The sequence below is a fragment of the Vanessa atalanta genome, chromosome 14, assembly GCF_905147765.1.
Source record: "Vanessa atalanta chromosome 14, ilVanAtal1.2, whole genome shotgun sequence".
NCBI classification, from domain to species: Eukaryota; Metazoa; Arthropoda; class Insecta; order Lepidoptera; family Nymphalidae; genus Vanessa; species Vanessa atalanta.
The window spans coordinates 1091097-1104992 of NC_061884.1; the positions used below are offsets into that span (position 1 = coordinate 1091097).

At 34.7% G+C, this 13896-nt stretch overlaps 1 protein-coding gene across 1 annotated transcript in view; it reads left to right on the forward strand.

The window, feature by feature from the left end:
- The first annotated feature begins 691 nt into the window (after positions 1–691).
- The window catches only part of LOC125068955 (dopamine D2-like receptor), a 72103-nt gene continuing 58898 nt past the window's right edge, over positions 692–13896 (forward strand). The window contains exon 1 of the mRNA XM_047678361.1: positions 692–1093. Within this exon, the coding sequence (XP_047534317.1) occupies positions 692–1093 (402 nt within the window). The remainder of the gene's footprint in view (positions 1094–13896) is intronic.

Here is a 13896-nt window from a genome sequence, read left to right on the forward strand (position 1 = left end):
GATTAAATTAAAGTACGACGACATAGTAATGTATGTGATGTTGTCCAATAGTTAATTATAAAAAAAAAAAAAACTGAATATTAGTAATATCGGGAATGTGGACTCGATTGATTTTGTATTCGATTTCTTGCTTCACTTAATGTTCGGTTCGATAAAATACATAAAAAAATATATCTGTGAAAGTATTTAATATATTAATATAAAAACTTTTGCCATTTGAAAACTATTAACTATTGCAACCTTCCTGATGTTGCAGATGTCCATGGGCGGTGATAATCACTTTCCATCAGGTGAGCCTCCTGCTCGTTTGCCCCTATAACATAAAAAAAAATCAAATAAGTTCTTTTATTGTCAAATATATAAAAACTTCTTTCGCTAAATCTTAAGACACTATTATGATTACACATTAAAGCTCGGTGAACGGCCTCTAGTATACATTCTTAATAATTGATATAACATCGACCCAAGCCGTACATATACTATAATAATTTATCCGTTATTGCTCATAATCACGAAACTTGAAAATCATAACTTTGCGTAATCAAATTAATTTTGTTCCAGATATCAGAAACAGGACGATGCGGGAAAGAAATCGTAAACCCGATCACGAACGAAATCAAACAGATATCCAATCAAATGGAAAACGAACCGAAAATATATTACGATAAATCTATAACGTCGAGATATTGAAATGGATACCAACAGATGCATCAATCACTGCAAGAATATATCAAAAATAACGTTTAACCTCCGACCACCGGATTTCCGCCAAAATAAAACTATCACAGATAATGAAACGAGTTTTACAAATTACTCAATAGACTTCAGTGAATTAAATTTTGACAGAACGCTTAACGAAACTTTTTCGAATTTTACGTTTAAAAATGGAACGTGTAGTGACGTGCATTATAATCTGTGGGCGTTGTCGTTAATAGTGTTCCCATTGTTGACGTTGTTCGGTAATGTGCTGGTGATCTTAAGTGTTGCTAGGGAGAGAAGTTTACAAACAGCGACGAACTATTTTATTGTTAGCTTAGCGGTAGCCGACTTATTGGTAGCGGTGGTCGTCATGCCATTCGGAGTTTATTATCTGGTAAGTTACTTTATTTAAATTATTTTTTCTATGTATAGTAACTTCCTTGTCTCTTTTGTGTCTAGCTTCTAAGCCGAGTAGAACAAATAAAAAGATATTATTCTTAGGATGGTCGCAAGTTTAAACAACGATATTTTTCGTGATTCATTTATTAACATTTATTTTACCCACTAATCCATATTTCACAATACATCCCGTATTCTGAAAATCTCCTTGTAATCCTAATTATTTAAAATAATAATTAGCATTATAACAAAACACTGCCGCCGCGATAGATTCCATGCCATTCTTTTTCTTACCGGCCAGTATCGGACATTCGGCCAGTATTAATCAAAATTAAAATATTACTTTACAACATATTCTAAAAATAGTCATTAATTCAGAAATTAATAGTCAGTAATTATTTTAATAAATTATAGTTATACAATGTGTAAAAAAGTAACTCTGACATTATATTATTTGTTTGAGTCAATTCATTTTGAATAACAAGGTCTTTATAATTTCGGTCCTCGCAAAGTTCATAAAAGTGGAGCACCTAATCTTATAACCTATCTTATTAAGAGTGGAATATTAGAGTAAGCACCTAGGTGGGCACATGTATCCAATAATATCTCCTGTGCAGTCGGAGTTTGGATTGACCAAAATCGAGAATATTACTATCATATTGTCGAATGTATGAGTATATACACATCAGATGTTATAAATGAATTTTATAAATGAGAGGAGTTCATAATTTAAAAAAAAAAACGAATCTAATGTCTTTTGGATACAACTCGCCTTTAGTTAAACTTTTACAGAATACTGTCCTGTGCCATTCAGCTCTAGAGTAATGTAGCCGATATAAATAAGATCTTGGTGCTACAGAAGAGGGCTAGTCGCGCAATACAGGACCTGGGGCACAAATTTACTTTAAGAAACAAATTTGAAGATATTAAAACATCGCTTTTCAATATATACTTGATAATGTTAGGTATGTCCGTAAAACATAAAAAAACTTTCGTAGAAATTTTGTCGCACATACTATTAGTGCTAGGATGAAGCATAATAATAATAATGACCTGATCGGTTTCAGCCACGGCGGTCATAGCATAAGTTACTTACGTAAGCTACCCGACCCGACTACAAAACTTTAATAATTCTACAACTAAACTAAAACTAAACTATGTAGCTTTTACAACAGGATATGTTACCAGATATTATTACATACATTTGAATTATTACCAGGATTATCCAGAAAACGTTCAAAATTACTCAATTTCAACGTTTAACAAAAAACGTTAAGGAACGTTTGCGTGTTAAATAACACTATAAAACTAATGACCTCATAGATAACATACCTTGGGAATAAAAAGATCGCCCCAAGCCGTATCAAATAGTTATATGAAGAATTAATTTATAAATAAAATTGCAAAAAAAAGATACCAAAAAGTTACCGCTGAGTTTCTGTCACTGGTTCTTCTAAGGGTTTTTCCAAGCCGTTGGTAATTTTATTTTATTCTTGATAGTAATTCTTTTATTCGTCAGTAAGTAATACTTGCTAAGTAATACCTGATCTAAAAAATTTACTTTAGTTCTATCCTAAGTTTGGTGACCACTTAAACTAGGTGGCTAGAATTCAGACTACAAAATAAAAACATCTTGATAGCAGAATATAAGATTTCTTCATAATATCCTAGTAATTTAAAAAATAACGATTAGTACAATAATATCGATTTTATTCCTAAAACGTAACATAAATAACTGTTTAATGTTCTACGTAAACATGAGTATCTTAAATATGCAAGTGCTTATTTTTTTGAATTTTATAGTTTCCCCAGAGATAGTTGAACCCATCAGCTGATTAGTATTATAAATATAATTAAGCTCTACGGATGTGCAAGGAATATTAAGTACTACGACTCTCGACTTAGAGATTAAATTTCCAATCTCTCGGGAGCCCTGTCCATTTTCCAGAATAAAATGTATCCTTTATATTGCCTGGAATAATTTTATGCATAAAGCTGTTCTGATTTAAAAATCAAGTCAGCTCCTGAGTACAAAAAAAAATACAGCAATTAGTTCAAAAGTTTTAAAATTATAAGCTATATTGAAAGCACGAGAAGATGAGAAAAACTTGAAACAACCAGATCCTGTCTTGTTAGTTAGCCCTTCCTTGGTCGTGGTGTATGTTTTTATTGTAAAATTTCTCAAACTTAGCTTTGCTAATTAAGAAATGTTGATCTCGATAAGAGATTAGGTGGACGATAGAAAATGTGAAGTTAGAATTTGTTGCTTTTCAGACAGGATGTAATATAAATGCATGCATCTAAACTAAAGACTACGATCCTGGCAAGCACCAGTGAATTTCCATGAATTTAATTTATGTTTATAATTCATCTCATGCTTCGCGGTGGAATACATCGTGATGAAACTCGCATGTCCATTTTCAATGAAATAATGCTACATGTGTATCCACCAAACCCGCATTGGACAGGGCGGTAAAATTAGTGCTAAATCTTCTCCTCGAAGAAAGAAGCCTCAGCCCAATAATTTCCCTGTATCACATACCATTTTATTTATGAGTAAGTAATGAATTTTCAGGTATTTCTTCTTATTAGTATCTACGTTTATTAGCTTGAATTAGCTTTCAAAGAGTTCACTAGAACAAATACATTTTTTATTTTAGAAATTAGTAATAGATTTTTGTAGAAATCAATGTGATACGTTGTTGTGAATTATCGGATAATATACAAATCTTGTAGAGTAATTTATCATTCAGTCAGTAAACATGTTTGTTTCCTCCGGAGTTCATTCATTCATTCATCATTCTCATTAGAGTCTTATTTTTCTGTGAAATTGCAAAGATTATCTCGTTCTTTTAATAATAATTTAAACTTTTGTACCGTCTAGACTTTACTTTGTTATTTATCTTCTTTCAGCGCTTTCCGGGCTTGTTGCCAAGTTTTGCTTCATTGGCGAAGTTATTTAGACCACGGTTGGACAAAATGTCCTTAAGAACTTAGTATCCCAAAATTAATAATCCTTAAATTATTTCATTTTTAATTAAATTAGATTTGTTTAAAGCGACGAAGAATTGCCTTTATATTATATACATTATTTTGTTTTCTAATTTAAATTTGAAATATTTATGGTATTACTGATTCGGTATTTCTATTCTACTGAGAGTACCCAGCAAGATACTAAATAGTTACTCTTTTAGAAACTCATACTCTTTGCTCAAACGACGAAATTTTGACGAATCTCAAAGAAACAATTGTACACACATATTTGATGCTAGTGATAAATATACTAAGATTTTTTCGATTCAGTACTTTTAGGATTAAAATTTCTTTTTTTTTTTTTAAATAAGGATATACATTACGGATGATGATATTAGTTTATATAAAAAAAATAACGTCGGAGCGAAATTACAGCAAATTTATATTTTCTTTGAATGAATGATACGATCTATGAAAAAAAAAAAATACGCGTGCGTCTCGGCGCGCCCGACCGAAGTGATAACTTAAACTAATCTAAGTTGAACTATTCTTTAGATTGATACTGTTTAACTTGAGAAAAACTCATGTTATTACTTAAATTTTATTTATATTAATATGATAATGTAACGAAAGTTTATGTACTAATAAAATATTTTATTGTTGTTATAGAATATATTTTATTCTTAGTTACAATTCTTGAATATGTACATTAGAATTTTGTATTTGTACATTATTAGTATAATTACTCCCTTTTTTTTTTTTGTTTAACAAGGAGGAAATGCATTTACGCATGCCGCCCGGTCGGGGGACCGGGACGGGTATGTGGGACTCAATCGGGAACTAATGCCCCGTGCCAGGGCACGCTAGTGCTAATGCCCTGTCCCACCCACTAAAACCATCCTCGGGTTTCCACCATGCCGCCGAGTGGTGAGGCCACGGGATCGCCAAGGGCATGCAACCGTGACCCCACCAGCGGAAGCCGCCGTAAGGCGGCTGAATATTCATGGAAAGCGCGCCTAATGCGCGCCTTCCCCCTCATCCTCCACGCGGGAATGTGGCGAACTCCCCCGAGTCCGCCACTGGAGGCTGGGCGTCACCAAAGCTGACGCCCTGCGGCGGATAAGATGGTAGGCTCCGCCTCTGAACGCCGGTGTAAAACACCTGGGAGGCTCGAGCAGCGAGCCCTCCCACTCCCTCCTAGCCAACAAGGTCACTCACATGGTCCGTCCTGACGCCGATCAGAGACGTACCAGGAGCAGCCCCGCGGCATCCCTCCCGCAAGTCTTAGCCGTGGCCGAGCAAGCTCAAGCTGGCCCCGTTGCCTAGGGTACACCACGAGGAGGTGACTGACATGTACCCCAGTATAATTACTCCCTAAATTACTCCCTATACGTAAGAGAAAGGGAAGTCAGACGGGCGCCGTAGCGCGTTACGTAACGAAGCGGTTTACGTTCCCTTAAGAAGTTATCCCTCCAAAAACTGTTTAACTTTTGTGATTTTAATTATACACCCAGACCAATCTTATACATCTTATATATTGTTGATATGTTCTGGATTGAAGGGTTAGTGAGCCAGTGTAAAAAGTACAACGGACATAACATCTCCATTACTTAGGTTGGTTATGCATTGGCGATGTTGGAACTGGTTAGGTCTCCATATGTCAATTTCTATAGGCAATGGTGACCACTCACTATCAGATAGTAAACACCAAACTTGCTACTTAAGAAAGATATAAAGCCTTCGCCTCTCAGGAGAACTTTTGCAAACAAAATATAAAGTATAATACAATAAAATTACGCATGCTGGGTTTGGGTTCCAGATTACGGGTTTAATCCCGCATAAGAACCGTTAAGTTTTCCTCTATTCGATGCGTGTTTATAAATCTCGTGCTTGATGGAAAAGGAAAAAATCGTGAGGAAACCTGCTTGAGTCGGATAAAAATGCCGCATTCGTTTCTCACGCACAAACTTTCTTCTCGAAGTCGAAGCGTTTTCTCAATAATGGGAAACTTACAGGCTTTTTTCTTGTCAACAAAAAATAATTAAAAAAAATGTAGAAATAAATATATTCTAAATAACCTTTGGGGCTCTTTTTTAATCCAGTCTTGACTAAGGTGTACAAAATTTTGAAAGAAGAAAATCATTTAAAATATTTCCTGAGACAATAATGGAGTTTCGACTTCGCAAAGCCACTTTGTTAAGCGTATAACTTAAATTTGCTATTTAAATAAACAGTTCGTCAAAAGATTCGAGATTACTCATTCAAAGTCCGTCGAACATTCAAACGGGAGCATTATAAGGTTATCTAAAGTTAAGTTAAATTTCGGCGAAATTCGGGTCAGGTAGGTAACTTTTTATACATCATAATAGTCGTCTTTGTTTGTTAGTTACGCTTCATTACGAGTGTGCCCGACAGGTCTTTTCATCGGCAACATCTAAGTCAAAGACGTTTTATATTTATATAAATTACCGCTTAGCGTGTGTTTGTAATTTTTGTATTCCTAAACGGACTGAGCTGAGATGGCCCAGCGGTTAGAACGCGTGCATCTTGACCGATGATTTCGGGTTCAAACCCAGGCAAGCACCACTGAATTTTCATGTGCTTAATTTGTGTTTATAATTCATGTCGTGCTCAGCGGTGAAGGAAAATATCGTGAGGAAACGTGATGAATGAAATGATGAAACCTAAATAAGATCTTCACATAAGAATTCACACAGAGACAGACCAATATTATAAGTATTGCTACTAGGCGGTAATATATAGTAATAAGATGGTAACTACGTAGACGTGCTTGCACAAAACCTCATAAGGCTCTCATGCAAATTTGTACGACACAGACAAATTTCCTTACCCGCAAGCTTAGACTGACGTCTAGTTTTAGAAGGAATATGCATCTTTCGGACCAGTTAATTTTTAATTAAAACAACCATTGAATGAAAAATTTATGTCAAAAAGATCATATTTAGAAAACGTACATGATATCCTTCTGTCTAATTTATTCCTTTAATTTTATAAACCGATGAGATGACCGGAGAGTGCAAGACCAACGAATTTACGTCCTCCATGGACAGACAGATACAGACAATTTCCAAGGTCCCAGATGTTATACCCAATTTTTTTTTACAGAAAAATCCAAATTTTATCTACCAACATGAGAATCCAGGATTTTGTTATTTGCATTATAAGCTAAGCTATTATTTTCTTCCACGCTTAATTTATTTGTACTTAATATATATTATAAATTCGTACCCTTTCGATCTATTTTACGATAAACATTAATATTTATCAAAAAGGACATGTTTAATGGACGTTATCGAGAAATTTTAACGAGAAAGTTCGATTAATGCCTAAGTCTTGAGCCTTAGCTGTCAGTCGCGGAGCACGTATCTTGAAATGTGACGTGACGTGTGTCGTGAAAGGCGTTCGTTAATTACAAACATTGTACCTCAAGTAAACTTAACTCTTTCAGGTATATTGATTTCTCATATATTATAAGCATATATAGGTCCATTACAGTACAGCTGATGTTGGCTATGGGCTGCTTTTCTGGCTTATCATCTAGAAGACTTAGTGGATGCCGTGACAGCAAACGATATAACACTATATTATGCCGTCATGTCCATCATACCTCATGCTACTATCTCCTCCCCTCGTGGCACATATACATTTTATGTTATTAATAGAGCTCTTTGTTTATTATTTATTTTAATTCATATTTATTTATTGGTTTTCTTTCATAATAAATTATTTCAATAACCATTAATTTCGATCTGTCACTTCTACCGGATGTCCCGTGACGGTCACATTGTTTTACAACGACAATGGTGCTGATTGTTTTCTACACAATAGAATCGACCAACAGCCTCGGAATCGTTTATCTAATGCCTAGCTTATTTAGCTGAGGTTTAGGGCTTAAATCACGTTGTCGATCAAATAAAGAGGTTTTAAAATTTTCTATCAAATAATTTCTGCACTATTTGCGCACCAAAAATCTGACAAGAAGACTTCCTTTACACTTACTAAACCACATTGCTTGTTGTAAAACAAAGTCCCAACTAAATCTGTTTTTCTGAACTCGATTAACTCAATGGAATGTTTAAGTATATAATTAATTAACGTTGGAGTAAATTGGTTGAAAAATGACAATGAATGTTGAAAATTTTGGCAAATAAGTGAACCAGTGTAACTACAGGCACAAGGGAGATAACATCTTAGTTGCCAAGATTGGTGACGCTTTGATTCTAAATGAATTATTATATCTTTTAAATATATATATAGCTATGGACAGTGGTGACCACTTCAGGTTTTCCATTTACAGGAGTAACACATTTGCTACTTTTATACGACCAAGTGATGACAAAAATATGCTATTTAAAGATTTATTATTTATCAATTTGTCCTATACTGACCCTTCATCCATATTCCTATTGTCCAAATAAATCCAATTTACTCATAATACCTACAAAGCATTCTAGGAATTGAAAATATCTTGGTTTTTTCGTCGAATACCGTAATAAGTCACGTTCAAAGCTTTCTCATACTTCGAAGACAACATTACCAACATGTAACAAGATTTATTTAATATCGATAAATATCTGTAAGGGATTTTATCCAGTTCCGAGGTATTTTCATCTCCTAGAGATTTGAGCAATTTTTTGACAGTTTAATTTTACCCAAATCAATTATATAATATATTTTACGTTTATTTCATAAAGTGTTTGTCAAGTATATTGATTATAAGGCCGACAAACTTGGGTGTTAACACTGTGATAGACCAATACATTTTTGAAATTCTCAGTAAAAATCTAGAGCTTGGAAATTGGAAGTGTGTGCTCGGTGTGTGTTCTACGTACACTGGTTGGTCCTGCAGCTGAACCATTTCCGGTTGTGTCGGATTAGGAGAATAAGGTAATAGAGATTATCTGTGTTTACGCACATACTTGTGCGCTATAGTCTCCCACATGCTTTACAACTACTAGCAGACCTTGAGTTGTTAAAGTCACGTTATACAAAGATTTATATTGCATGTGTAGCCAAAAAACTTCTCTGGAACTCGCAAATTTCATGTGAAAGAATTCAGCGTTAAAAAAGACAGCGATCTTTTTATAGCCATATTTTAATTATTATTATATATAAAATAGATCTTATCGATAGGAGAGTAGCGAGTAATTATTTTAGAATTAAGCGTCGTATCCCTCAGTCGTCAGTTTCTCGAAAACCGCAATGTCTCTGGTCGTTAGGGATATTCTGGCATTATTATCCGTTATCACGCCTCTTGGAATAATCTCGACTTTCCGGAATAAAGGGACGAAGCTGCACCATTGCAACTATTTAATAAATAATCGACTAAATCCTAATAAACACACGGATTAGTAAAAAATTATTACAAAACAGTTATTTAAGAGTTATATAAAATAATTCTACTAAACTCATTGTAATGGCTCTGTTGTCAGTCCAGATGCCTCTGAAATTTCATTTCAATGCACTTGTCGTATGCAAATGAAATTAACTTAAGAGATATGACGTTTGAACAAAATTATTGGATATTCAAAGAGTCAGAAATCAAAACATCGATCAAAATTAAAATATCGTCACTTCACACAGCTGTAGTAAACGTAAAATTAGAGACAAGGAATGCCTTACCCATTTTCGGTTACTTGATTTTAAGAATGATTTAATATCCCTTGTGGCGGGTGTTATACTGGTTCACTCACCCTTCAAACCGGAACAGAACAATTCTAGGTATTACTGCTTGTGGGTAAAACATATGGTATTTGGGCGGTAACTATCCAGTTAGACTTGCAGAAGGACCTACCACCAAGTTAGTCTCAACAAATAAATTTACGAAATTAAATTAAGTGGTTAGAACGCGTGCATCTTAACCGATGATTTCGAGTTCAAACCCAGGCAGGCACCACTGAATTTTCATGTGCTTAATTTGTGTTTATAATTCATTTCGTGCTCGGCGGTGAAGGAAAACATCGTGAGGAATCCTGCATGTGTCTAATTTCAACGAAATTCTGCCACATGTGTATTCCGCCAACCCGCATTGGAGCAGCGTGGTGGAATATGCTCCAAAACCTTCTCCTCAAAGGGAGAGGAGGCCTTTATCCCAGCAGTGGGACATTTACGGGCTGCTAATGCTAAAAAAAAAAGAATTTAACTAAGATCTGAATCTAATAGAAAATAAATATTTATTAAATGTAAATGATTTTAATGAAACATATTTTCAAACAATTCACATAAACCAGTAGGAGGCTTTCATTATACGCATAACTTAACGACACTTTCAAGTTCTACACAGGCTGTTTCGCTAGTTTATTCAATAGAAGGGCCCACAACAGGTAGATAATTGTTTTGGATAAGCTTTAAGTTAGTAAGCAAGTTAACGTTAGGTAACGTGTTGGTCAAACATTTACAATAATACTTTCAAGACAGCCCTTAATAAGTTTCTACGTGCTAAATATGTAGACTTACTTGGAGGTAGGGCTTTGTGAAAGCCCGTATGGGTAGGTATCAGGTACCACCCATTCGTCAAATGTTCTACCTCCAAACCGTAATAATTGCTATTATTGTGTTTCGGTTTGACGATAGAGCGAGCCAGTATAATTATTGTCACAAAGAAAATAATATCTCAGTTCTCCAGCTTGGTGGTGCATTGAGGATATAATGAATGGTGAATAATTTACAGCACCAATGTTTTTGTGATGGTGAGTGTACCATCAGGTAGAGTCCATTTATCAGTTTAGTATAAATAACAATGATAAATTTAAAAAAAAAAACCAAGTTTGCTACGTTCAACGTTTTACATTTTTTTCCAATCGGAAATTCTGCCAAGAACTCCACTAGTGTCCTCAATAAGTTTTTACTTACACTAAGCAATTTAGCAACAAAGTTCGCTAAGGACTCGATGTTGCGTATAGGTACATAACTGAAGGAGGTCAGAGGTCACGCTTTGCAAGCCTTATCTTAATGAATGCTTTTGTTCATATTAACTAACCTTACACTTTGTTTACCTTGACCTGAAACTTTAAGCATTAACGAAATACAGCACGTTCAATTTTACTCGGATGAGTAACCAGTTCCTGTTCGCGGCTTCCCTATGTGTGAGAGGGAGAGAGCAGATGAAAAGTATCCTGTCCTTTTCTACATCCCTAGCCCTGCCAAAATGTATGCAATGTTTCATGATGATCGGGCGAATAGTTAAGGTGTAAAAGCATAAAACACAAACTCACTTTCATATTTACAATATTAGCAAGGAAAGTTCCTTTATTTACACACAATAAGGGCCTGAGGGAGATTTTCGCTACATTTACAAGTAGGCAGTTAAAAAACCGTTAACAAGCCTAAATTAAAAATTATATTTACCATTCAATTAAGGGTCATATCAAAAATATCGTATTAGGCATTTCAATGTACAAAATTATAAAGATGAACAGTATACCAAATTCCACCAAATTAGATTCAGTGATTTGACCGGGAAAAAGAAGGAAACAGACAGACAGAATTACTTACGCATTAATAATATTAGTATAGATAAAAGTTTGGTCACGTTTTATCTACTCAAATGAAATATTGATGACACGTTGTCAGCGGTACCGAAAAGAACATAGGAGACCCAACAACCTAACCGCCCCCCTCCCTCATACGCGGTACAAGCCACGAAAGGAAACTCTTAAAACTATATTTTCCTTTTCTGAGTTTCCTTGTGTTTAATTTTTTGTTTATAATATATCTCGTAAACAAACGGAAGAGGCTTTTAGTCACAAGTTAAACATTTTCCGGCTATTATTTTACTTTTAGACAATATAAATATATGAATGACTCACAGTCCCACAGACCCACAGTCACAGAATACCGACAAAGAAATATTATAACTTTATTATAAAAAGAACCTTATTATAGGGTTATATTAAATTCACCATCGATTTGCAATGTCGAATCTACCGAGAACCGAGAAGAAACTCAATAATTAGATACTCAGTTCCACAATTTCAATTACACGTTTGGTAGCTAAGCATCTTGTTCGAATTAATTGATACCATTTATTTTGAATTCCGCAATTGAGTTCTTAGTAACCAACTTAACATGATTTATGTTAAGATACACTTCTTACTTATTATGCGAATATATATAAACTAGCTGAAACTGCTGCTTTACCTAGTGGTAGGGCTTTAGTGCAAGCCCGTCTGGGTAGGTACCACCGACACATCAGATATTCTACCGACAAAGAACAGTACTCATTATTGTTATATTCCGGTTTGAAGGGTGAGTGAGCCAATGTAACTACAGGCACAATTGTCATTATTTATGGGCGGTGGACATACTGTATACATATGTACGGACATATTTTGATAAGAAAAGAACTATTTTACATTTGACGGCAATCGTTTTTTTAGGTAATTTGTTTTAAAAATACACGCGTAAAAATAAATTTACGTGTAGGTATTCGTTTTAACAATAGTACGTGCGCTTTTAGTAGTGATGTTTATTTACGTAAGTGCTAATATTTATCCGCGTACCTAGACAACACTTCAAAGCGTTTGTTGATTGAAATGTGATTACACAAGGCACTCGAATTTACGTATATTCAGCAGGTCCATTTGAAACGAACATACAATTTGTACTTCATCAGTCTCTGTCGTGCTAATTACTTTACTACGTTTAGAAACTAAAAAGAACTATTAAAAAAATCTTATGATTTTATACTGGCAATGGAATTATGACATTATTTTTACTCATATATGCTGAGAACTTTTTGTTGGGACCTGTTTTTAGTTTCAACTTTTTTTTCTGTGGGGTTTAAATGACCCAGTGGGCAATTAAAGGTTGAATAATGAGATGCTCGTGGGATAAATGTCAAACTTAAAACAAATAATGTTAAGCCACAAAAACACTTTTGAATCGTTTTGTTAGGTTTGAATTAAATGTAAAGCTACTACCGGTTCGGAAAATAGTTTATACCGATAAGACCGGCAAGTAACTCAAAAGTTACTCTTTTCCACGATTTTAATTACAGAGTCATCACATCCTCATTATCATCAGATAATAAATACAGGGAGATAAAATGTGTAAACATAATAAATATAAATTTTATTGTGTTTTAATTAAAGAGTATGTGAGTAAAATACAATTAAATTTATATTTATTTTGTTTATACATATTATCTCCATGTATTATTCAAATATGCAGTAAAATCTTAAATAGTTCAACTTATATTGGCTTAAGTTATCACTTCAGTCGGGCGTCCCGAGACGCACATGTATTTTTTTATGTATTAGATAGACGGACGGGCAAATGGGTCACTTGATGGTAAGTGGTCACCACCACCCATAGATATTGCCGCTGATATATATAAAAAACATTCCTTCATCACACCAATGCGCCATCAAACTTAGGAGCTAAGATGTTATATCCCTTGTACCTGTAGTCCCACTGGCTCACTCATCCTTCAAGCCAGAACACAGTAATACTAAGTATTGCTGAATATTTGATGAGCGGATATCTACCCAGACGGGCTTGCACAAAGCCTAACCAAGTAAACGAAACGAACTCAAAATTGTAAATGATTTAAAACTAAATTGATAAGTGTCACTAGTAAGTTTGTTAGCCATCCTTCTCGGAAACTTTTTTTTTTATGGCATTGGTTGGCGGACGAGCATATGGGCCACCTGATGGTAAGTGGTCACCACCACCCATTGACAAAGGCGCTGTAATAATATTAACCATTCCTTACATCACCTATGCGCAACCTTGGGAACTAAGATGTTATGTCCCTTGTGCCTGTGATTACACTGGCTCACTCACCCCTCTAACCGGAACACA